This window comes from Diadema setosum, chromosome 17 (assembly GCF_964275005.1).
Source record: "Diadema setosum chromosome 17, eeDiaSeto1, whole genome shotgun sequence".
Lineage (NCBI taxonomy): Eukaryota > Metazoa > Echinodermata > Echinoidea > Diadematoida > Diadematidae > Diadema > Diadema setosum.
This window is the reverse complement of record NC_092701.1, coordinates 16,328,164-16,354,424: the sequence shown is the minus strand read 5'-3', so window position 1 is coordinate 16,354,424 and position 26,261 is coordinate 16,328,164. Positions and strand designations below refer to the sequence as shown.

The 26,261-nt window shown below is 38.6% G+C and overlaps 2 protein-coding genes across 2 annotated transcripts in view; one reads left to right on the top strand and one right to left on the bottom strand.

The window, feature by feature from the left end:
• LOC140241057 (ral guanine nucleotide dissociation stimulator-like 1) overlaps nucleotides 1-12,088 on the top strand; it is a 74,880-nt gene extending 62,792 nt beyond the window's left edge. The window contains exons 12-17 of the mRNA XM_072320828.1: nucleotides 827-948; nucleotides 2,387-2,485; nucleotides 3,353-3,767; nucleotides 4,757-4,921; nucleotides 5,429-5,543; nucleotides 9,107-12,088. Of these exons, the coding sequence (XP_072176929.1) occupies nucleotides 827-948; nucleotides 2,387-2,485; nucleotides 3,353-3,767; nucleotides 4,757-4,921; nucleotides 5,429-5,543; nucleotides 9,107-9,315 (1,125 nt within the window). The 3' untranslated portion in view covers nucleotides 9,316-12,088. The remainder of the gene's footprint in view (nucleotides 1-826; nucleotides 949-2,386; nucleotides 2,486-3,352; nucleotides 3,768-4,756; nucleotides 4,922-5,428; nucleotides 5,544-9,106) is intronic.
• Nucleotides 12,089-20,956: 8,868 nt separating this feature from the next.
• Nucleotides 20,957-26,261, bottom strand: part of LOC140240391 (peroxiredoxin-6-like) — a 30,307-nt gene continuing 25,002 nt past the window's right edge. The window contains exons 5-6 of the mRNA XM_072320162.1: nucleotides 23,903-23,975; nucleotides 20,957-22,562 (exon numbers count right to left, since the gene is read on the bottom strand). Of these exons, the coding sequence (XP_072176263.1) occupies nucleotides 22,431-22,562; nucleotides 23,903-23,975 (205 nt within the window). The 3' untranslated portion in view covers nucleotides 20,957-22,430. The remainder of the gene's footprint in view (nucleotides 22,563-23,902; nucleotides 23,976-26,261) is intronic.

Sequence of the window (26,261 nt, the reverse complement as noted above, 5' to 3'; positions counted from 1 at the left end):
GTATATGGCAGGTGGCCACTAGGGCAGGTTTGGCTGGACACTCATGTATGCTAGATTTGCAGATACACAATCAAGTAGTACACTTTGGCAGCATCAACAAAACAAAACAGAGAGAGAGAGAGAAACTAATACTTTAATAGTAGTGATCTGTGTGCTGCAGACTTGACTTCAGATCAAACTTTGGCTGTTGACATGAAAGCTAGCAATCAGTAGCAACCCCTTGATACCAACTTTGATTGTCATGGTTGGCTGTTGATTGATTGCTATAGCATTGGCAACTAATGACCCACTAAGTTTTTCATGTCATTTTGCCCTGGTATGGTTTTGTTTTGGGGAATCATGTTAGCTTTTTAGAGTATGTGGTCTAATCATAGGAAATTTGCCTTGGAAGTCAAACATCCCTGAAATTGTGTTAGCACCTCGGAAGAGGAAGGAAAGAAATCAACCTAACTGTAGGAAGTAAAGCTAAGAGGTTACGGATTAATTCATGCAAACTATTGGATCTCATTATTTCAGAGTTGACAGATGCTTGTACGTACATTCAATCATGTCTTGTTTTGGTTTGAGCTAGAACAGTGTAGCAGTTTCCACTGTGCTGCCTCATTGCTCAAGTGCTGTGATGTGAAATATTTTCCTGTAACCTACCTACTGTGAACCAAAAACAATACCGGCACAATGCATCCACTGATGCACTGCACACAGCAATTAGGTCAAGTGAGTAAAACTAGAACTCTTCTATGGAACTTATCCACTCAAAACTCACTTTAGCCATATATTTCACCTTAATTCATATATTGTTTTTTTTTTCTTTTATTCATTTGTCTAGGAGTTTGAGGTAGTCGCCCAGATCAAACTGCTTCAGATGGCCAGCAAGAACTATCAGATCTTGCCCAATGACAAGTTCCTGGAGTGGTTCAATGAGATCCATGTCCTGACATACCAAGAGTGGTAAGTCTTGGTCACAAGTCCCTTCAGTGTCTTCATAGAAATAATGAACCTCACACTGATCACATCCAAAGAAACACAGAAAGAAATCTGTAGTGAGCTTCAGGCTGCAGATTGTGATTTTAAAGGGGAAGGCTAGTAACTGATCAGTGGGAATCAGTGGAAATGCTGGGAGATGATTGTTCCAATCCTTATGGGATTCATTCAAGAGTTCATTGTATATCTATTGTTGTGTGAAAATGATTTGCTTCAGAATGGTCTCATATTCAAGTAATGTGCAGATTAATGCTCCGTCACTGACCAGGGACGCTAACCTGGAAGCATTAAACTGCACATTACTTGAATATGAGACCGTTCTGAAGCAAATCATTTTCACACAACAATAGATATACAATGAACTCTTGAATGAATCCCATAAGGATTGGAACAATCATCTCCCAGCATTTCCACTGATTCCCACTGATCAGTTACTAGCCTTCCCCTTTAAATGTTTTAATAATTCTTAAGTGTCTTGTGGGAAGTGTGCAGGCACCAACTGGTGTCACCATGCTGCTGTTTCTCCTGTTTATGTTGAAGCAAAAGATAATAAACGACTGAAATGATCAGCACTCTGATTTTTAACGTGGGAAGTTCATTCCAAGACAGAGAAGGGAAGAGAGAAATGCATGTTGTAGAAAATTTATGGAAATCTGTTTCTTTTTATGAATACAGGTGCACATTACTAAGGTACTCTTGCATTGCCTATCACTAGAGAGAGCAACATGTAAAAGATGTTAAGATATCTTCTTTCTCTCACTCTCAGTACCGATGGTAGAGGACACTTTGTTTCAAAATCTTTAGAATTATGACATCTAAAGCAAATATTGTAGTGGTGTACCACTGAGAAATAAAAAGAAACAACAGGATGAACTACTTACTGGCATTTTATTTTTTCAATCCATAGTAAAGAAAATCTGAAGCATTCATTTTTATATTGATTTATAGGAAAACAACAACTCTCTGGTGTGTTTAATGGATGTACTATTATTAGTCTGTACAAAAGATCATTAAAAGTATCCATGTCTAAACTTTCAGAAAGAGCTATGACCTAGAAGAATATTTGTAAAGAATAAGTTTTCATGTTTTTTTTTGTATGACAAAACAATGCAAAATTCATATCAAATCAAATATGATGTCATGTGATGTGCTTGTGTTAAATTTACATTCCAGCAAATCACAAAAAATAAATAAATAAATAAATTATGACAGGGCAGAAATTATAATTTCCAAGAGCTGTGTTGGTGTGCTCTCAATGATTAAATATTGCATGGCAGTAGGCTTCCAGGCAGCACATTTGTATGTTGATAATCAATACCTGTATGTTTTATATATATATGATAGAATTCTCGGAGGTTATCATGACTGCATGTGTGCCATTATATATTTCTTCTGCAATACTCAGCTGTGAGCAGTCTGAGAGGATTGAGACCCCCAATGCAATGCCCAGCTCAGCACCGACCACACCCACTCTCCTGAAGACGGACAAGCCCAAGATGAGCAGGTGGGTCAGACATTTCATGGCTGTGTGATATCTACCTAAGTCAATGTCAATATCAATACATATCTCTTCATATCTTTCTATTGGCCCATTTATATTTCTCGTGATAGCAATCTTTTCAAAACTGGAAGGGTGCTAACTGCACAATACCATGAACTCTTGGCATTGCTAAGGTTCTCAACTCCAGGAGACTTTTTCATAACGTGATCTGAGTTTATAAATTGTTGTTGCTGCTTCTACAATTATTGCAATTACAAAACATTCTGAGAAACATCTGTGCTTGAAATAGGCATCTGATGTCTATCCATCTTTTTGAAACATATAGGAGAAAATGATACTGTTTCAGATTGTTACCAAGAGCTTTATGTCTTGTCTGTTGTATCCATTTTCGAAGTGATGATGTTATGGTAGATGCTCTCTGGAATCGTGTGCAATTCCTTATTTTCAATCATTCAATATGTCATCATTGTGGTAAGTTACATCAAAAAAGTCGTGTGACCAGTTCATTTTGAATGTTCTAAAAACTGTTTTTGACTTTGATATTGTCCCCATTCTTAACCCAAGACTAAGTCCTACTAATCAGAACTCTCCTGACTGTACCAGAAGGAGAATTTTCACCACCTCACCCCGACTGGCAAGGCCCAAATCCACCCCAGCCAGACCCTTCTTGCATCGCCCCAGATCTTGCCATAGCCCAAGTGATGCTGATATGGCCCCTTCCCTGAGAAAGCCATGTCACTCCATATCTGGCACCTCCCCATCCACCCCACGCCGCGGGGCCTTCCTCCCCACTCTCTGCTCCACCCTTTCCCCATCTCCTCAGACCTCCTGCCCCAACCCACGTCTCTTGCTCACCCCTTTCCTCTCCAGAAAGTTCTTCAGCTTCACGGCTGAGGATTACAAGCACCGCACATGCCCCACCAACTGCAACCCTTCCAATACCAATAGTAACAGCAGCAATGGGCACAGCAGCAGTGATAGGGGAATCCCAGTGCGGAGTCGGACTGGTCACGGTGCCAAGAATCACAGTAGCACCAGCAGCATCAGCAGTACCTCATCAACACCATCTTCTGAGGACAGCATTAGTCTTGCCAGCATAGACAACCACCTACCATCCTCCACCATGGCATCAACATCGTCTTCAACCTCCTCTTCATCATCGTCGTCGTCTTCAACTTCCACATCAGGGTCCACGTCTATGTCAATGTCATCAACGTCAACAGAAGGCAGCAGCAGGGATTCCAGTCTCTTATCGGTGGAGAACAGTCCTGCCAGGCCACCAAGGGTAAGGACTTTTTCCCCAGCAGACCTCCCTGTCTCTTGTAAAACAGACCCCGTTAGGAGTAAATAGGACTGGGGAGTGTGAAACAAATAGGCTTGAATTTGTGTAATGTTATGATAGATGGAGATGCCATGGGGTTGGGAGCTACAAGGGAGCTGGTTTTATTCTAGCCCAGTGATCATCTCATGTTTCAGACTTAACATGGAATTCAGTTTATGTTGCTAATAAGACATCCATGTGATTAAGGCAAATGGGGAAAGTCTTTGGTTTTCAAAGAACAGAAAAATTAATGGAATTTATTCTTTACTCCTTGACGATTATATGCTTATAGCCAATGATTTTATCCAGACACGCACACACTGACTTGATATTAAATTGCCATCTTTTGAAAAATTTAAGTGGAAATTTTTCAGTGCATGTAGGGTGGGGCTAGGACTTGGCAGAGTTGTGCAGTCATTACTTGATATCCGGGGAGGCTGTTCAAATAAACAAAATTCTTGCGTTGAGCTGTTTTATTACAACTGATTGACGAAGTGCCTTATGTTGATGTACAGTAAATGATTAATCCAGTGAAAAATTATGTTGATGAAGGGCAATTGGTCAATCAGTTGCATTAAAAACAGCTCAACGCAAGTATTTCATTTATTTGAATAAATACCAGTATGCAATGAGTACCTGCTGTATGCTTTCAGGATTAGAACCAGCACTGGCTGTCGAGTAGAAGCTGTATGTATGTATGCACAGGATCTTTTTATCATGGCTACTTCTAAAACGCTCATTGATTTGGTGCTTATTTACTTCGATGTAGGGCAATATGTCAGTCAAGGAAATAAAAAAATCTGTTGTTGAGTATTATGTCATCCGCCATCAAGTACAAATAAGTGATTTTGCTTATGGAAGTATTATTTCAATGTTTGTATTCACTCTTCTCGCCTAATTCATTGTCTGCATTTGAATTAAAAAATCTTCTTCTCTGCTTTCTTCACCCCAAGCCCTTGAAAGCTTCCCTGTCCCTGGCCTGCTTGCCAACCCTGAATCGCCAGTCATCCAGTTCCTGCCTCTATGAATTCCCATCGGAGTCCTGCCGCATCATTCGGGTTGGGCTGGATGAGAGCCTACAGCAGGAGGGAGATGGCAACATCTACCGGAGTCTTGTGGTAAGCCCTGCCCTTGGGATGTTAGTGTGTGCAGCATGTTGTAAGGCATCAGACATTGTGCCTAGATATCACCAAGTGCCAAGATATCACCAAGTGCACTTAGTGCTAAGGGACATTGATATATGTGAGAAATACAAACATTGTTCATGCTATCAGTGGAAATATTCAATGTGGATTGTTAATTTCACCTGAAATTTTGAATTGATCAAATATAACATCTAATGATATGTAGTTGTCTTGATTTAAGTGAGTTTTAGATGATGCACACAAGATTATTAATGTTTTATAGCCAGTGGTTCCTGGGTGATGAGACAAACATTACATGGTAGCCAGTTTTGTCATGGAATCACCTTCCTTTGAAAGAAAATATCGCTTATTTCTGATCGGGGGGGGGGGGGGGGCTGAGCTGAACGTTATTACTGATCAGACTTCTTCTTGTCTTCTAAGGACAAAAGTAACATCCAGAGTTTGACTCTCCTTAATTTGCTATTTTCGCTCACCCTAAAGATTTCACACCAAGAGCACACTCCAGCAGTCATCAAGACAGCCATGGATAAACACCACATGTCTTCCACCTATGACTGCCATGACTATGAACTTGTTCAACTCCTGGATGAGAAAGGTGAGTGGTCCCAGTTTGACAAACCCACTCAAAAATTGGTCTCCAAGTCAAAGAGTGAGGTGAGATTAAATGCCTCCTTCACTGAGTAGACATCAGTGTTGCAAGAGACCTGTGGTTGCTTGAGGTTTGAAACAGAATGAGGTGAGAAGCAAAGAGTTTGGTATCTCACATCATGATGTAATCATGTGAGACACTGAGGTGGAATTACTATGAAGGACACTGGAAAACTGATTTCACAAATGTTTGCACTGGATTGCCATTATCTCTTTGAAAGGGAGGAGAACAATAACAGCAGACCAAAATACAAATAAACAGTTATGTCCAAAAGGACATGTCACCATGGTTTGAGAAGGATCCCAATGAGTATTTAAAGGGATGATATAGTTTTGGTTGAGGTGGGGATTCAGGTTTTAATTTTTTGGGGAGATGATTAGAAACCATTCATACGAGATATTAAAGGTAATACAGTTCAACCTCGATTATCCGGCCTCCTTTTATCCGGAAATCTCTATTATCCAGACGCGTTCACGCAGTCAAGGACTTTTTTTTTTCATCCAAAAATTGAGAAAAAACAGTGACTTTCATGGATCTATTTATCTAATTTCATAAGATGTGCATGATAGGTTTCTCAATATCTAATGAGGTAAAACATGTATGATTTTCACATAAAGATATACTTTATATTTGTGAAGAAAGGACTACAATTTTGCACAGGCTAGCATAGATTACACCACCGTTGCAGGGTACGCTACCTGCCTAGCTGCCAGTGCACTGGGACAGCAGCTTGGAAGGCAGCTATATACATTAACATTGTGTCTCCCATACCCGGCCAATTCGCTTATCCGGATGAGCGCCGGTCCCGACATGGCCGGATAATCGAGGTCGAAGTGTATAAAGTTTTGGTACCTCAAAAGTTTCCCTGAATTTCCTTGTCTTAGTTTGTGTTTTAGGTTAAAGTACCTTTCATATAACTAACACTGTGAGACTTACTCGCCCCAAAGTGCTCTCATGTCTTAGTAATCATGCAATTAAAGGGATATTCCAGACGATTTTCATAATTTCACATCATGTAGTACATAAATCGACAACTCCATGTATAGATTTGTGGAATTTACTGTGGTTCTTGAGCAGAGAAACAATACTTTGAAAAACCTTAAACAAATTACACTGAACAAGGATGATGACATAGGAGGTTCACATATTTCAGAAATGTAGCAGTGTAATTCCATTACAATACCGCTTGCTTGCGAGTTCACCTGTGTATAATCTATGCATGCCTTCTTCTTTTGTTCTGCTTCCTTGAGCCCCAACTCATGCATTCTTATGGTGACTCTGCCATGTCATCATCCTTGTTCATTGCAATTTGTTCTAAATTTTGAAAATATTCTCATTTTTCATCCCAATCATCACAAATTCTGAAACTCTGTCCTCTGTATAACTAATTTATAGTTGTTCAAATGTAAAAATCTGAAAATTATCCGGAGGTCTCCTTTAACTGCGACCAGCAGCCCCATACGCATAGCGTAATGGGGCTTCGCATTGTAGTATTCAGGATCATGAAAGATTTAGTATCGCGGGTAAATATCAACTTAAAATCCAACAATTTCTTCAATTTGAAGACTTACCAATTAAGTTGAAGTATTGAAAACAGGCTTCGGGCAACGTTTGGTTCTGCCAATAGTCCCTTTCTGTTCGAATTGATGACTGAATTTGACTCGGTCGAGAGGACCTTGGGAGAGCTCCATACACTGAATGCTACGGCCAGCGCATTGGCACACATCACATGCGCACAAATTTCAAATCCATGAACGGATAAGATGTTTGTGTGCGCATGCGCTGGCCGTCAATTCAGTGTAGCTCTCCCAAGGTCCTCTCGACTGAGTCACATTCAGTCATCAATTCGAACAGAAAGGGACTATTGGCAAAACCAAACGTTGCACGAAGCCTGTTTTCAATACTTCAACTTAAATGGTAAGTCTTCAAATTGAAGAAATTTTTGGATTTTAAGTTGATATTTACCCGCGATACTAAAGCTGTCATGATGCTGAATGCTACAATACGAAGCCCCATTTAGCTATGCGTATGGGGCTGCTGGTCACAGTTAGCTATGCGTATGGGCTGCACGCTGCTGGTCGCAGTTGTCATGCAATAATGGTTTTGTACAATACGTGTACTACCTCGCCACCGTACGGTGGCGGCTCTGGTACGAAACCATTATTGCATGATTACTAAGACATGAGAGCACTTTGGGGCGAGTAAGTCTCACAGTGTTAGTTATATGAAAGGTACTTCAAACTAAGACAAGGAAATTCGGGAAACTTGTGAGGTACCAAAGCTTTATATTATCTTTAAACATATAAAAAGAGTTTATTTGATGAAAATCGGTTTTGAATTGACCGAGTTATTTTAGTACAAATCAAAACAAGGTGGTCATAAGAAAAGGTGTGTCCCACCTTTTATTAGGACCTCTTTGACTTGTTTTTGGATATCTCAGCCATTTCAAACCAGGTTCTCATCTAATAAACTTCGAATTCCTTTTAGAATTATATGCTCTTTAATATTTCATATAAAAAGTGGTTTCTAATCATCTCGCAAAAAGATAAAACCTGAATCCCGATCTCGACCAAAACTATACCATCCTTTTGACTGATGTGGATATGGCAGGCAACATCTGTAAGAGGACTTCATATATGTGACACATCCCTGTGGGATTGCTGAGCACAAAATGAAATCTGTATCCTGCATGTGTCAAAGAAATGTCAGAGAGACTGGATATTAAATAACCCTTCAGATGGGAAACGTTTTCAAGATATCAGTTATTTTAGTTTAAATGATGCAGGAATATTGTGAAATAGGCGTTGTGTAATTCTTTGTCGTCATTTAACCTGTTGAAGACTAGTCACGAGTGTACTAGGGCAGGCTGCCATGGGAAATGCGTATTACAGCAAAATTAGCGTGTCTTCAATGGGATAAGATCCTCTAGTTGAATGGACTTGTATATGATGGAATCTGTCATACCCTATTCAGCAAACCTTCATAATTAAACAACATCTGTGTTTCTATTTTAGGATGTTTTGTACACAACAGCACATATGGCTTCCATAGATTTTTAATTTCTTGGATTTCTTTCTGGCTATTTCAAGAATCCTAAACTTTGAAACTGCTCATGATCATATGGCTTTCAAAGTGGTCTAATGGTGTCATTTGCCAGCCTTTCTTATTGGAATAGTTTGAAAGAATTGACCTACAGTGTACTATGTTTTTTCACATTAAATCATTTTACTGTGGCTGATGCGGATCAATGATGTAGATGATGGACATACTGATATCTTATGGGTCGCTCTTTAAGCTTTGTATTTATCAACAAGAAAAAATGAGTTCCTATGACTGTACAAAGAGCAACATTTAATGATGCTGTTGTTATTAGTGGTCCTTCTTTTATATACTACCGGTGTTTTGTGGTTGTTGTTTTTTGTGGTTGTTGTTCTAAAAAAGAAATGAGAGATATTGCAAAAAAAAAAGACATCAACTTTCTATTTTGAATCTCATTTTTGTGTACCCAGAGCTTCAGATACCTGATGATGCCAATGTCTTCTATGCCATGAATGCTGCTGCACAGCCACACTTTCTCCTTCGCAAGAAATCATCCACCGAGGAGAATTCTGTGCCCTCCACAAAGAAGAAAAGCCTCCGTAGCAGCAATCAGAAGAACTCAAAACGGCTGCATATCAAGCGGATGTCTTGGGTCAAGGTTCGTGATGATTCGAGATGAAACACAAGGAATGCCGTCTTGTTCTATGGACCCACTTCCTACTGTTATGACTCATGCAAAGTGTCCTCCATGGAGAACAAGACACAATTGTGTTTGTGGGGTAGCATCGCTGGAACAAACGCCAAGCTTTGTTTCCTGTCGCTGAGCTTTCCGCTGTCGACGTGAGAATGGGCGGGGACTGACTTCTGTCTTCTCAGATGTTGGTGACGACTTTCTGAGCTACGTTTCAGTAGTCTAAAGTATGCATTCCTTGTCCACACTACCAGTACTGTGTAGTGGACAGATGTAGTGAATAGTTCCTGCCACAGGTTCTGTACAGTCCAGTGCAGGAGTTGTTGAAGATGGGGCAGAATAGAGAGAGCCGAGTAAATTCTCAAACACACACAGTTTGTTTGAGTTTTACCTTAAGGATTTGGTAGGTTTTGTGCTTGTGAATTCATCAAGAAGAATGGAAAGTTCTGCTTACCTGTCTTACATACTCTGAAGTGAACTGATAGTGAATGTTGAGCTGACCACCACATTGTGGAATGATGAACGCTCCGTCATATCTTGCCAAACTACATGGAACAGTAGACTTCAGCAGATCTATCCATTTCAGCTGCGGTATGGTGTGACACACCCTGATGTCAAGCTGAAGCCTGACTAGCTCTGGAAGTGGGCTTCACCAATTTATTCTTGCCTTGTAAATGTTCATACTCAAGAGTGAATTTTTTGGGTATCTGAACCATTTATTATATGATTATCTTGATGGTCTAATCAAGATTGGTTTAACTGGTATTTTATCAGGGTGGAAGATATTCATTTAACTGAAAACAAAAATATGAAGAGCAGTCTTCCCCACCAAATACTGCATTCAGATGCTGACAGTGTAGATGAATCTCACCATGAAGATCTCGTATCACTCCCACAAATGTTGTAGAGTGATGAGGTACATGTTTGTGTTCATTGGTTTGCTGGCTGAGATGAATGAGTTTTTGATGTGCATAGTTCAGTACCTCTCAGTTGACTTCTCAATGCTGCTAGGGACAATTGGGTTTTCAAACCAGCCAACAGGTGGAACTTGGGGGCCTGACTGTTTTGTTTTGTTTTGTTATTAATTCCTTGCGAATCCCTTAGTTGATTTCTTACATCACAAATATTGCTCAACAGGGAATATCCAAATTTTGATGCTTACTTGCCTAACATTTTCTAGATGTTTTGTTATATAGAAACAATTTACGAGATGAATTGTGAATGTAATTATCATTTTTTAATTAAGCATATTTTGGATTAGTCTGTCACATTTTTTTTTCCCAGAGAAAAGCCATATATCTTGCCATTAAAGATTAGACTATCACTGATTGTTGCAGAAGCTGTGATAATCCAAACTCATGAGTATTCACTCACTCAGAGTACAAGGAACTCATCTCATATCTGTAGCTCAAACTTCGTATGATGTCTGATAGTGCTTTGAACAAAATGAGGTCCATGACATGTAACAGCCATGTTGTATCTTAGAAGAAACTGCTTTTCAGACTAGTAGGTTGCTATTTCATAACTACTATCTGCTGAATGTATGATTTTAATTCAGATGTAATAGCAATGCTGAGAAAATGAAACCTGATCATGGTGCTATAATACACTCAGATATTGGTTAGTATATTTACAGAGTTCTTCTTGATTTGTCGTTACAAATCAATGTGGAGAGACTGGTACAAAAAGAAAAGAATAATGTCAGATTACACTTCAAGTATTTCAGTTTATATCAGCAAAGTGCCTTGGCAATCAGTGTCTCTCTTATACATTTAATGTTACCACTATGTTCACACGCTGGTGCCTCTAATTGTGTTGGACATCCATGTTGATAGGTTCCATGCCAAGTAGGCATGTATGTATGTATGTACCACTTTCATTCCTTAATAGCAGGCATTCCATTCCAGTCACCACAAAGAAAAAAGGCACACATTTAGGGGGAACAAAAATCATATTCCCTGCACATTCCTTTCACTCCACATTGATGAATGTTGATATGCCAGTTTTATACTCATGTATTCAAATTTATGGACTCTTTCCCTCTGAATATCTCGTAACAAGCTGCTCCAATCACCTGTGCATACTCACTGCACTTATTAGATGCATGGGATCCAGATGGCATGCAATAAAGCCAGTTCGTAATTAGCTCTTGTGCACGTTGGTACAAATATCCTTTCTTTTTTCTCATTTGGTTGGACACTCCATTTTTTTTTTTTTTCAAAGGGACGTAATGAGTTAGCTTGCCCTGTGTAATAACTTATGGCATTTATGTTATAAACAGGTATAAACAAGTATAAACTTGCATAGACCAGGTGACCAGAAAGGTCCGTTAATCAGCACCTCGGGAAGCATCCAACTCATTAGTTTCATTTTTGTGATAGGTATTGCCAAATACCAAGCTTGTTGTGAAATGGATGTGCTGGCATGCACCATTTTAATGAGGACTGCATAGATAATCATTTTATCATAAATGCTTAAGTTATCTTGATGAATTCAAAAACCAACATTCCTGTTGGTACAAATGACCTTTTCCTGCTTATGTGCAAAATAGAAGTACAAAGTGGTGTAAATATTGCTGATATTTCAAGTAAGCCTTGGGCTAACTTTTTGGTCTTCAGAACGACTGTTGTGTGCATGATATTTGAATATGTTAGTACATGGTGTACTGAAAGACAATTGCTATGATGGTTAGGGCTTGAATATCAATATCATGATCATTAGTCAAACTATATGTAGATGAACACATCACCTCAACCTTTTATGCCCTTATTTCATGTCGGGGGGGGGGGGGGGGGTTGCAAATGAGACGTTTCTCTTGAGTTGTTTTTAAAGATAAATGTCACACAGCAAAACCAAGCTACTTTTGAGGGCATCCCTTGAATGGCTGAGTGCTGAAAGAATTGTGTTTCCCCACATCTTAGATATTAAATTTTTTATATATTTTTAAAAAAGAACTAAAAAAGGATCAAAATAGTTTTGGAATGTCAAATGTGTGGTTAAGTGTTCAATATCAAATGGACCTGAGAAAAATCTTCACAACACAAACTAATCAATGCTGCAGATTCTCAAATATGGAATGAAATGGCATTTTTCATTTTCATTATTACTTTGTTATATTCCTTGCCTATAGGTTTGACAAATCAGTATCGAAGAGTCAAAAGAAATGGAATTGCACTTCATATCTTGTGCAAGATGTTTTGAATCACATACATTTATTCATTAAAAGGATGCCTATTCAGTAAATCCGTGTCCATAATGGTTTATGGGATTTGTTTTGGATGGCAAATGGTTGTACATTTTGCTCTACGGTTTGTTTGAGAAAATATCTATGTAAGAAGTAAAAAAAAAAAATACTCAGTTACACAACCATCAATGTGGGTTAATTGATCTTTATATTTGTTTGCGAATGACTTTATTTTATAGGAATGGTCACTTTTTGATATTAATATAAATTAAGAATTTGGCATAGACCCCATTTACAGTGCGGGGCTGGGCCGAGCCGCGGCTGAGCCCGGCCTCAATTGTGGGGCCGAGCCCCGCAATTTTGTCCATTTACACTGCCGGGCTCGGCGGGCTTTTAATTCAAACCTCTCAATATTTGTCGTAGTGGCGCTCTGCTTGTAAACAAACGCAATTTGGTATAGTCTGGTTTTCAGACCCTTTGCCAACTGGATTCCATGGCGACGAAGTTGCCGTTCGGGCAAAGGCCTTTGCCGAAGGAAAAATCCTTTGCAGGACAAAACCACCTTAAACTATGCTTATTTTCGACGTTGAGGGGGTTAATATTCTGAATAGCGAAATAGTACGGGCAGAGGGTCTGGAAGTTGGCGGCACATTTGGCCCAGTTTACGTTTACACTGAGAAAAGGCCGTGCTCAGCCGCGACTCAGCCACGGCCAAGACCACCTCCAGAGCGTGGCCAAATGCGCGGCCAATTTTGGCCCCGCATTTGGCCTTTTGGGCGTTTACACTGAAATGAAAGCAGGCTCGGCCACAGCCGAGCCGCGGCCCAGCCCCGCACTGTAAACGGGGTCCTAGAGTTAGGTGAGCTACAGATAAAAATCGTGTGAAGAAAATTAAATGAATAATCCTGTCACTTTGTTGTCCCTTTACTCTGATGTAGAAACATTCCTATTTATTTTTTTTAGATTTTGATTCTTTTAATTAGTGCACGAGTGAGAAGCACCATGGAATATTTTGTATTTCCTTTTGTTCAACAGCTATGGAATGTGGAGAATACTGGAAGCCATTTTCATGGCACGATGATGCCCAACTCAGTAGCAAATAGTGCAATAAGACTTCCATCTTCTGTGAGTTTTTGCAAAGCAAGTTGTGTCATGTGATTACCCTGATTCTAAAACTGCTCTTGTCTTGTGAAATTACTTATCCAAAGTTGTATGAATTCATCCTTGTATATGTTGTACATATACACAATGTATATAAAAAAGACAATCCTATATATTTTATTTGAATTGTGTAAATACAGAATGCCTGTGAACCTGTCAAAAAAAAAGGAAGAAAAACAAAGTTTACATGGACAGTTGTTCTGTGGGCCAGTATGTGCAAGGAGAAAGAATCATATTGTGTATGCCTGAACATATCTGAGTACCAGACTTATTTGTTATAAATGTTGTTACTTTTGCCTATGCCTATGATATACCTAACACTGTGCTTTTTGTGCATAGTTCTTATGGAGGTCTTGTAAATGTACTTATAAACATTTAAAAAAAAATATGCAAATCTCGGTATGCATGTATAAGTTCCTAGTGTCTGTATTCTTCACTTTTTAATTTGTCAGACAAACAACAGGTATACTATTGTTGTATTTGTGTATCAAGCACAAAGTGTAACAACATTGACAAAATTCAGACAAATTTTTCAGCTTGCCAAAAGTATTCTCAAGATCATGTCATCTTTGTTTTTATTCAAAAAAAAAAAAATGTTTCTATGTGTATGATTGACAGAAAAAGATAAAAACAAAAGGAGGTGGAGATTCAGTCTGGTCACATTAAAAAAAAAAAAAGTAATGTAAACTTAATGGACAGAGTTGGTTGACAACTTAATACTCACTGTTTGTCTCTTTGAGTTTAGCTGCATTGAAACTTTGTTACCATGAAACTCTTTAATGACTTTAGTACTACTCTTTGTAAAAGAGAGTTGATGTGTAAGCTAATGTTATTATTTATTCATTGGCAGTGATATGTACTTCTATCTTCTCCAAAATACAAGTCATGTAACTGTTTTTTAATGACCTGAGAGAGGTAACCACTACCATTTATAGGCATCCTCAGCACTCTATCCCATAGGGGAAAGAAAATGGAAAATTGGTCTACTTATAAGCTGTAAGGAATTGTAAAATGTAAATTGTTGGTAAATATTGTGATTGATAAACCAAATAAGGTAGAGAAACTCTCCATAAAGTGCTCATCAGTGTTGTGATTTCACCAAAGAATGGTGACCTACAAGATCTGTCTCTAGTTTCAACCTTGAACGGGCAAAATCATGATGCAGACAACATCAAGATCAAAAGCACTTTAAAACAAGTGCTATCATATGGGCCACAGTGAAATTAATATTTGGTTCTTGGTGAAAACATTTCTCGTCCTTTTGGAAACATTGTTTGCAGTTCTATGTGGTTTCAGATATTACCATAGTTGTGAATGGTTGCCAAAAACACCAACAAACTAGAGATTGTACATCAGCCAAATTTTTAAGGGGTCCATGAAATAAGTGAAAACATGATGAATTCTTCAAAACAGAATTACATTGACCTATCCTGTTGGAGATTTTTCTACTCCACTGATGTTAGGGTTAGAGAAGTGTATGCTCAAAACCTCATTAAGACTTTGTTTTGACATTGTCAGAATGTGTTTCTTCCTGTAAGGAACATCATACAATATTCTTCAGCTTAATAACAGCAGCAGTATCGGGGGGGGGGGGGGGGGGGGGGGAACAGGAACATGGCCTTCTGTATTTCACTTATTTTATGAGTTACTGTAGCATTATTTTAAGGTTGGTAGATCAATAGCTTTCCTGTGTCATTGATAAGGATCAAATCTCAAATCTAAAGAATGATATGACTCAGTTCCATGGTTAAATCTTTCTGTTTTTATGGTTGCAGGTAGCAGTCATTCTGAGTCAAATGCAAGTTACTTGCTATGCTAGAAATGTTTGTCCCGTACAAGTGATTTTTAAAAGTACTCTGTATACATTTAGTCATAATATTTGAGGGCACCAAAGCCTGGGGTTGTTTTAGGCATGTGCTGTAATTACTAAACTTGTGACCTGTGTCAAAGAGTTTATTGCCTTGCAGAAGTTGACAATAAAAGTCCAAGCCAGGAAGTGCATGACAAACCAGAATGGAGTTATGCCCTTTTATCTCATTACAAGATGCCATTCTTTTGACTCCTTTTTGCTATGTCTGGCTAGTACTATCGGGGAAGTTTTATACTAGGTGTTACACTTTTGATCCTTGATAGTTCAAAAACTATATATCATATCAGGTAATTTAAAAATGACCGCATAAACCAGTTTCATTAAATTCAAGATTTATTTTTAAGTTAGGTTTCAAATTTTGCTATGTTTTCAACCCTGTGTATGAAAATTTGATTTTGCACAGTGGTGTGTATGGGAGTGTGTGGTTAACACCCTGACAATAGGCGTTTTCACATCAGCCCGATAGAGATCCAAGCTCGTGATATTTTTTGCGCTCGCAAATTAGCGCACTATTTCATTTCCTATTCACATCAGCCCGAAATTTTATCGAGCTAATTCGACAGCTGAGCATGCGCAAACAGTGTCGGGTATACCAGTAGAGTGCGCGCTTTCAAAAAAATTACCCACGTGATTGGCATCACACATGCTAGGCATGATGGGATGTATCGCGCTAATTTCTTGGGGCGATTTCACATTATCAAATAGCTAACAAAATAGTTCGCAAATTATTCCGCTATTTCGGAAATTTCCCGAGTTGGGCTCGAGAAATTTTCTCGATCAGAGCGATAAAATTAGCGCACTAATTTGTGTTCACATTATCAAATAGCGTGCTATTTCATGATCGGGTTAATTTCCCAAGTCAGAAAATAGCGCGCTATTTCGAAACATGGGGCTGATGTGAAAACGCCTATAGGTCCTGAACAATGTCCAGGATTGGAATGCTCTATTACATATTCGTGAGAAATTCCACTACCACAGCTAGTCTTTATCATCCTCAAATGTTGTGTGTGCAAGCACATGAAAAAATGCACTTATTTTTTTCATGTGCATGTATTTTACCCCGGCTTTGCCATGAATTCAGACTACCAGTGCCTAGGGCAATCCACCATGAATTATTGATAAAGCATTCATGTGTCTTGGAGCAAGAATCCAGAAGCCTAGTCAGCACAGCTCTGAAAAGGTGTTATTCTTGGTATTCATGTCTATTGTTCAGGGTCATTGTAAGCACACACTGAACATACACATTGGTTCTTGTGTAAAGTTCAATTTTGTACAGAGGGTTCAAATTTGAACAAAAATCTGAAACTTAACTTTAAATGAACCATGCATTCAACGAAACCTATTCATGGTCTCATATTCCAATTACCACAACTAAATTGTACACTATTCAGCTATTACTCATATCAATGACAGTACTATCTGATATATAGTTTTTAAACTATTAGGATCAAAAATGGGAAATGTTTTTTGTAACACCTACATTGCAGATGATGTGGCAACTCTTTGTAATCCATGTAAACACGTTTGGGTTCTACAGCATAACAATGGGATGTCTTACATTCCTGTTTGCTTCCAAGCCATGCTCTGCATTGCTCTAGCAGTAAAAATGGAGACAAAGAAAAAGTTTTGTAAACTCTAAGCTGTATTTCAACTTTAAAATTTGAAAGAAATACTGTAAAACAAGGAATGTTCACATGTATTTTAATTTCGTGAGCAGCAACATTCGCGAAATTAAATACACGTGAAAGTTCTTGTCTACACAATACGCATTGGATGCCAGTAGTAAGTCACGAAAATTTCATGCAGCGACAAAGGCCTTCGGCTCCAATTCGCGAAATTTTCATGCCACGATTATATCATGTTTTACAGTTGTAGAATTTGTTGAGAAAAGAATTCAAACTTATATACATGTACATGTATGTGTATATTTTTGTCAAATTGAAATGAAATGAAAACTATGTCCCTTAAAAACATATTTTTTCAAGAATGTACACCTTTACGAGTGTTAGTTTTCTATATGTTAATCTGGCATATTTGATTTTTCAAATACGGTACTCGACTAATGGGTGTTCCAGCTTGTTTTTCTACTTTTTGCTGTTCAAAGTGTAATTTTTACACTGCATTTTAATTCAACTGCTCCAATCAAAGCACACACATTCATTGTTGCCAGCACATTGAAAGAGGAATTATTGCAGCAGGGGGAGGTCTTTCTGCTGTGAGAGCACTAGTGCTGATTTAGTACTGATGCTCTCTTTTGAGAGGACTTGAAAAGATTTTCGACTTGTTGATTATTTGACTATGTGAGGTCGACATAAGCAAGGTTGACTGTATCTACCGGTACTTGAAATTAAAGGCACCAGTAGACCATGCATGGTCAAAATTATGATTTTGATAATTTATGATAATTATGATAATTTGATAATTATGATATTTGGCTGTTTCATAATGTATTCAAATTTATGGCTGTTTCATTCTCCGGGATATAGAGACAAGCTGTATTCCATTTTCCTGCTCTTCTTAAATGCAATTCAATCGCTGGAATCCAGTTTGCATATACAATCTATTACTTGTTGCTATGTTGGACAAGGCTTGAAAAAGTTTTCAGGTTTACAATAGGCATTTTCACATCAGCCCGATAAAAATCCAAGCTCGAAATATTATCCGCGATTGCGAATTAGAGCGCTATTTCATTTCTTATTCACATCGGCCTGAAGAGGGGGTAGCCCGAATAGTTAAAAATTTTAAGATAGCTAATTCGACAGCCGAGTATGTGCAAACAGCATCAGTAATGTGTGTGCCCTCTCAAAAATTCCTCATGATTTGTGTGCAGTTTGCCTCGATCAATCGGGTCACACACGCTAGGCATGATGGGATTCATCGCGCTAATTTCTCGAGTCGTTTTCACATTATCAAATAGCGTGCTACTATCCCGCTATTTCAGAAATTTCCCGAGTTGGAGTCGAGAAATTTTCTCGATCAGAGCGATACAATTAGAGCGCTAATTTGTGTTCACATTATACAAATGATGCACAGGATAGAGTGTGTTAGTGAAGGTGCGGCGCGCTCGAGAGTATTGACAATGGTGCGACATGCACGAGGCGCAGCCGAGTGCATGTTTGCAACCGTTGTCAATACTCGAGAGAGCGCCGCACCTTCACTAACGCCACGAAATAATCCTGTGCATCATTTGTTTTATAAAATGGGTCGAAAACTAACAGCATTATTCACGTACCTTTGTGGGTCAATACCAGTCAGCTACATGTAGCACTCGCTCAAAAGTCAAGATGTCCGAAGATGTTCGTCCCAAACATTTACGCACGTCGCACTCGGAAATCCCGCACATAAGTACTGTACGTACGTATAAGAGTATACGTACGCCACGTATACTGTTATGCACAAGAAAGGCCGCCGGCTGTTGTGGCAGCCCGCGGCCCGAACTAGAAGTTGTTTACAGGATTGACAGCGCGTATAGTAGCGCGTGACGCACTTGTAACAACTGATTGAGTGCGCACTGCTAGTGTAAACATTGTGACGTACGTCAGGCCAGGGAGGTGGAAGAGAGACTCTTCTTAGTGCATACCTGAAGAAATTAATGCACGCACACGTGACTAATTTCAGCGCTTCCAATTGGCTACATTCTTGAACCCATTTTATAATATCAAATAGCGCACTATTTCGCTATCGGGAAAATTTCCCAAGTCAGAAAATAGTGCGCTATTTCGAAACATCGGGCTGATGTGAAAACGCCTATTATCAAGAAAAACTTCTGTTTAAAAAGTATGTATAAAATCTAAATATGTTATGAAAACTGCCTATTGGAGGGAGCAGGTCAATTGAAATAGTTCATTATTATGTCATAGGAGAGGAAACACCATGAATTTTAAAACATACCATTACAGAAACGGTTCATTGACTTTTTTCACCCCCACCCCTCCTGATTGTGAAAACATGGCACAACCACATGAACAGGTGTTCTGCTCAAGCTCAAGCAGAAATGTTCAGCATACCACTGTCGAGCAGTTGGAAACAATGTGAATGTGTACTAATGTGTCTCATGCAAGCTGTGAAGAGCATGTACATGTATGCTAGGCCTGTGTCTGTGACATCCATGTTTGTATTGCTTTGGGGCCCACACCAGCAATTATATACAAATGTACAGGGTTGAGAGTATAGTGTTAGAAAATGGGTTAATCTGAATGCTTGAAGAGTTATAATTTCTTGGCACACCTGGTTTGAGGGGAGGGTTTCACGACACTCTCCATTCACACACAGACACTGTGATTGCAGCCGTGAGAGTGGCAAGATCTCTAGCCTTTGATGCTTTACTTCTACACTGAAGACTCTTACTTGTTACAGCCCACCAGATCTGAATTTCTCTTAACTTCTAGTGTGAGGTAGCTGCAAGAATATTATTCTGAAACCTATCAAGACAGGCCTGTGACAGCTACTTGGAGAGTCATGTGTGTTGGTAAGCATAATCAAAGTAATGCCACATCTGTATTTTGATTATTTACCTGAATGAGCAAACAGTGTATGTATGCCTTAATGGTGTATGCGCGACGTGGTTAACTTCTGTAAATTGGTAATTATTGTAATCATGCCATACCTCAGATGACTGGCTGTAGTTTACAAAAACAGTTTCAAATTTAAATACCTGCTAACACACTGCATATAGACTTCCCCTTTATCCATTTTCCCTTCATATGAAGATTTAGAAGATTTAGATTACATAATACTGCAATTTGCTTGGGACCACAAATACACCCATTTACCAGAGGATTTAGATTACATAACACCACAATTTTCATGGTGCCACAAATCACAGCCATTACGTTCTAACTCACGTTTTATCAGTTCACTAAGAATTCACTCCCTCAAGCGATATCAGGTTTCTTCTCAATTGTTCTCTTTAGCTCTGCAGAGATAAACACTTGTGTGTGGCACATTGAACAGTAGTCAGAGTAGCAGCCACGGCCCACACTACTTTTCTCCCACAATTCTCCATTATATCAACTTAATCACCCTCAAGTATGAAAGCATGTAATGGGCTTTCATAGTGAACTACGAGTTGGCATAAATCTGCTAGCATAAATAAGTTAGCATAAATCTGCTATAATGATTCCTCATGCAGTGAATAGAAACCATGCTTTGGGTTTGAATAGATGGCATCATACCATCCCATGCCTCGTTCAGAGAGTTGGGATGACCCTAGACGTAATCTGCTATAAATGCATCTCCCTCCCATGCACCGACTTATACACAGCCACACATTGCCAAGCAGACAGCACAAACACTACACAAGCCTTACTATGCTCTCTCTCTCTCTTTTTGTACATGACACAATTATTATGCTGAGTTCATGCCATGCCACAGTGCCCACAATAATCACACATCGCCAAGGCTACACCAGTCTGTATGCTGTCTCTCTGGAGTGAATACCTTTATTGTTGTTCTCTTTTCAATTGCCATCAATAGAGTGAACAAGTGAAAACTGCCCAAAGTACCCCTGGTATAGCAAGACACAATGATGCACAAAACCAGGGAAAACAACCCCTGTAATGTTTGCTGCAGTATTTTTAACTTAACAAAATCTAGCATATTCAATGCACATCAATGCATATATCTTATCGTAAAATTTGTCTTTTTCTTTCTTATATCTGCTTGACCAGAAACTCAGTCTCAAGTCACATTCACTAAAATCCTTGGCAAACCTGCACTGACAGATTTTAATAAATGATTTCTCTTTAAGTAGCTTTATTTTTTTTTTTTTGTTTTTTGGCTATTTTTTAACCAAATATATTTATATGTCGGGTTTGCTGATGCTCTATTAACTCATGTAAATGTCATATCAAAACTAATATAGGATTGCTTACCTCCATGCCAGTGAATTGAAATGAATTGAACTGAACTGAATAAATGTTTATATCAAATATGCACCAAATGTTGAGACAATGTCTCATCCCACATAAAGGACTGTTCCTTCATCTGATGACTTCTGGGCTATTTCTTACATGGGGCTCATTCAGTTTACAGAATGCCACTTTGGTGACCATGCAAATTGAGTTGCATCATTTAATTGTGGGACAAGACCATCGAGTAAGATCTATGCCTTTCCTATTTCTTAATGACTCACTGTGACATTCTCTCACAATATTTTTTAAGAATGTCATACTTCAAAAACTGAGTTATCATATCATTCAAGATGGACCACATTCAAACATACTGATATGCAGTGTGCATCTACACAATATTTAAGAAATAGGAACACAGGCACAAATAGTAACATTTAGTAACTTCATCCTGTACCAGAATAGTGCATTTACTAATCACACTGTACACTGTTTTTGCATATTAATGACATATGAACAATACTGACTTGTATTTTCTCATTATGGAAAAAGTGCACTTAAGACATCATAATAACTGTTAGGCCTTCGCTTCTATCAATTACCACATACTGACGTTATATTCTTGGTGCATAACTTTTGTGACACATCATAAAATTATACTACAGTAATTTCTTCTTTGTAAAAAATAATATGTCAGAAAATCTATGTAAGAAAATATACTCATTAATAGTCTGTGACTACCATAGCACTGCAGTCACATTACACAACAGTCTCCTTCTTTTCAATTGAAATTACAGTGTTACAAACTAACAAGAACAAATTACTTCACAGTGATCCTTTTTTAATCTTATTACAGGGTACACTGTATATCAACTTTTCTTGCATGTTTAACTCTTTGACTTTTCATACAAAATTTGTGAAAACACTCTTCTGTGTGAGAAACTTGATTAACATATAACAATGTTTAACAGGACACGATTCCACAAAGACAGACATACCTAAAGTAGATATGTGTGTGAGAGCGGACTGTCCTTTTTACTTAGGAGGGGTCAGGGGTCAGACGGATATAACCCTTGCCCGAAGGGACTTGAACCTTCTCGAACCCTTTAGAGAAGAGTTTGTTGGCATCTTCGTCTGAGAGGCTGGGCACAACCATGCACCTGTCGCCACGCTGAAATATGAGCATGCACGCAGAGATATTAACATCTATTACCACTTACTCCATGAAGCCTAAGAAACTACATTTCTGCAGTTTCACACTGTTATCTTTTTTATTATAATAATTCATATCATTCATTGTTGGTATTTCATACCATAGAATAATATCTCCTCTTCCATTAGAGCCCACTTTTCATAATATGCCATTGTTCACTTCAGTTTTAAGGTTATCAAAAACATCTAACTCACTAAACTCATAACTAAGCTAAAAATTGGTGAAATATTTTAGAAGATCAAAGTTAATGTTTCTGTCTCAATTTGGCCTGCATTTATATTTTTTTCTGACTTATGTTGACATCTCTTAAATCTTATCACATTGTACAGAAATGTCCCATTGATTATGTTGGAGATGGAGAAAAAAAAAATGAACTTGAACTTGGAAGTGCTGATACATGTCAATAACTTGAACTGCTGATACATGTCAATATCTTGTTATGCTGATATTAACCACAGAAAAAGAATAACATTATCTGATTATGTGACATACAGAATTTTTTTCCATTATACCTTTTTTAATGCATTTGTAAAGAGTTTGAAAGTCAGTCTAAAGAAGACTGGGTTATGTAGTTATATTATAGTCAGATCATATAACAATAATCAGGAAAGCTGGCTTTCCAGGCAGAAACGCACTTGACAATGAAACTGGCGAAATGCTTCTATCTTCACCTCATTTTCTACAGCGCCAAATTCACACGCCAATAATCATATTTAAGCTTGTCTTCTTTCCTGGCCACACTCTTTCTACTCACTCAACAAATGCAGTGGCGGATCGGGGGGGGGGGGGGATGGTGCAGTCACGCGTTCCCTCTTTATTTTTCATCAAAACAATAGAAATAAAAAGAAAAAATGGGGGGTGGTCACGTGCACCCCCCTTTAATTTTGTAAAGGCGCCTCCCCTTTATGGAATTCCTGAATCCGCCCCTGAAATGTATATCAAATTATGGAACTCTGTAATCACATTACACAGGTTATACACACAATGACAGGCTGGGTAAGAATACTATCACACTGTCAAGGAAAGACTTGTGACTTGGTATATACTGTGTAACTTTTTCTGCAACACTGGACTTTAATCAGGTTTGACAGAAAATATAGGAAATGCAAGGGAAGAACAGAAGGAGAATATCTAAAAACAGAGGAAGGTAATCAGGAAGTACAGAAGTATAAAGTACACAAGTACACAGTAGTACAAGGTATAGAAAAACAACACAGAAATAAGAAATGACTACGGCCATCAATGCAAATTTCAGCGAGTCAAACAGACATTTTCTTACCCAGCTATGCCATACATACCTTCCAGTCTACAGGTGTGGCAACCTTCTTTGTAGCAGTCAGTTGCAGTGAATCAATGACGCGAAGAATCTCGCTGTATGAAGACAAAAGAACAGAAGGCCACATTGTTGACTGATATGGCGATGTGACTATGCCCACTAGCTTTGAATACCAAATACACATGCCTTTTTTATGTTTACTGAGTTGTATGGTCATGCTTTGTCTCATTAATGTGCAATGCAGTCATATAAACTGAAACTGCACAGCGAGATCTACCACATAAAAACAGCATTTCTCATATTTGTCTCAGCATGGCCCTACTAGGTACTACACATATGGACTTAACAAAGGTCCTTCTTTGATCCCATCATCACCACTGCCACCAGATTATGTGCATCCTAAATGAAGTACATTCAGATGTCTGAACAATGACAATTGTGTAATAGTGCATAACAGAGCATAAATTGCAAGTTTCCCTGCAGTGTACTTTGTTAGTCATATTAGTGACATGAAAATGTATATGCAAGTTATGCTCATGAACTTTTACAGGACAGACCATTACTTCAGTCATCAGCAACACATTCTGTATTTGAAAAAAAAAAAGGAACAAAAAAATTAAAAAAACAAGAGACCCGGGGGGTCTTGCGCTGACCTAAGTATCGCGAGTTCACCTTTCACGCAGTCACTAATCTAAATTACACACAGCTCTACCAAACTTTGACCAGGCCTTCTCAAGTAGAAGATGGAAATGTACAATCAGGGCCCAAATTTGGACCCCCCCCCCCCAACTCATAGTAAATCAATTTTAGCTCTTTCACTTCTGGTTCTAGAGAAGACAATTTTTTAAAGATTCCTTAATTTGGGGAATGGGGCCCCCCAGGGTGGGGCATGGTGCCCATTTTAACAAATTGAGATCCTAACCACCTAGGAATGCTACCTGCCAGGTATGGTGAAAATCCATCATGAAGTTTTCAAGAAGAAGATGAAAATGTACAATTTAGGCCCCAATCTGGACCTCCCCACCCCTCCCCATGCCCCCTAAGGGGGGCACCCCTGGATGTGCTATGAACAAACTTGAAACTAAAGTCATTAACGTACTAACACATATTATAGGTTTTCCCGCCCAATTTCATCAGATTTGCATTCGATTTTATGAGGCGAGCATTCATTTTCGAGCGAATTTGAATGATCACCGAGATCGACATTCAAAAAGCTAAGTAGTTAATTCAATTTAATTTCATCAGCATTCGAATTCCTGATTTTGTCACATAAGCGTGTAAACAGCGCGTTCAAATTAAAAATGCATGTGAAACGCATTCAAATTCGCACCAGCACAGCTGCGATGGACATTAAGGAATTCAAATTAACGAATAGGCAAACATTTACAGCATCTGGGCAGTGTTTTTCGTTGCTGCTCATGTTCTTTGTAAATTCTCCATCTGTTTGAATGTGCCTGTCGCGTTGACAGATCGAGGGCCTGAGAGACTGAACATCGAAATTATGAATAATTATGTGAAAGAAAGAATATCCCAATGCAGTGTATCTCACACACATTTCAAACCTCAAACGTGATTGAAAACAAAATCCTTAATACGACTGTAATCACATTTGACATATCGATGTATTCATGTGATCTCTCATTATGTAAGCAAAGTAGGAGTTTAACCATTCTGTAAAATAATGTGATATCCATTTTGATGGGATATAAAGTGAAACTAGCCGAATAAAAAAGAGAAAAAAAAAAACATGAAAAGGAGATGTTGAATTTGAACGTTCAAAGGTTGAAGTTGTGTGCCCATAATTGAAATTGAAATTGTGGTATTTGGTGCGAATTTGAACGTCTATTCAGCTGGCGCGAAATTGAATGCCAACTTTGAGCCGTTAAATTGAATGAATTTCTGTCTAAATTGAAAGAAATAAAATCTAAAAGGAATGACATGAAATGAATTTGAATACTCAAAGAATTAAAATGAACCATGAGAGTAGAGCAGTGACATGACATGAATTTGAATGCCTTGTCATTAATTCGAATGCAAATCTGATGAAATTGGGCGGGAAAACCTAAATTAACTTAGCTGTATCACTTCTAATTCTAGAGAAGATTTTTAAAGATTTCTCAATTTTGGGAGGTTTGGGCCCCTTGGAGCCCTCCAGGTAGGACAGGGTGCCCATTTGAACAAATTGAGATCCTATGCCCCTAGGGATGCTACCTGCCAAGTTTGGTGAAAATGGGTCACAGGGTTGTCAAGAAGAAGATGAAAATGTACAATTTGGGCTCCATTAGGACCCCTCCCCACCCCCCCCCCCCCAGGCCCCAAGGGGGGCATCCCTGATTCAGCCATGAACAAACTTGAAACTGCAGTCATCACTGTACTAACTC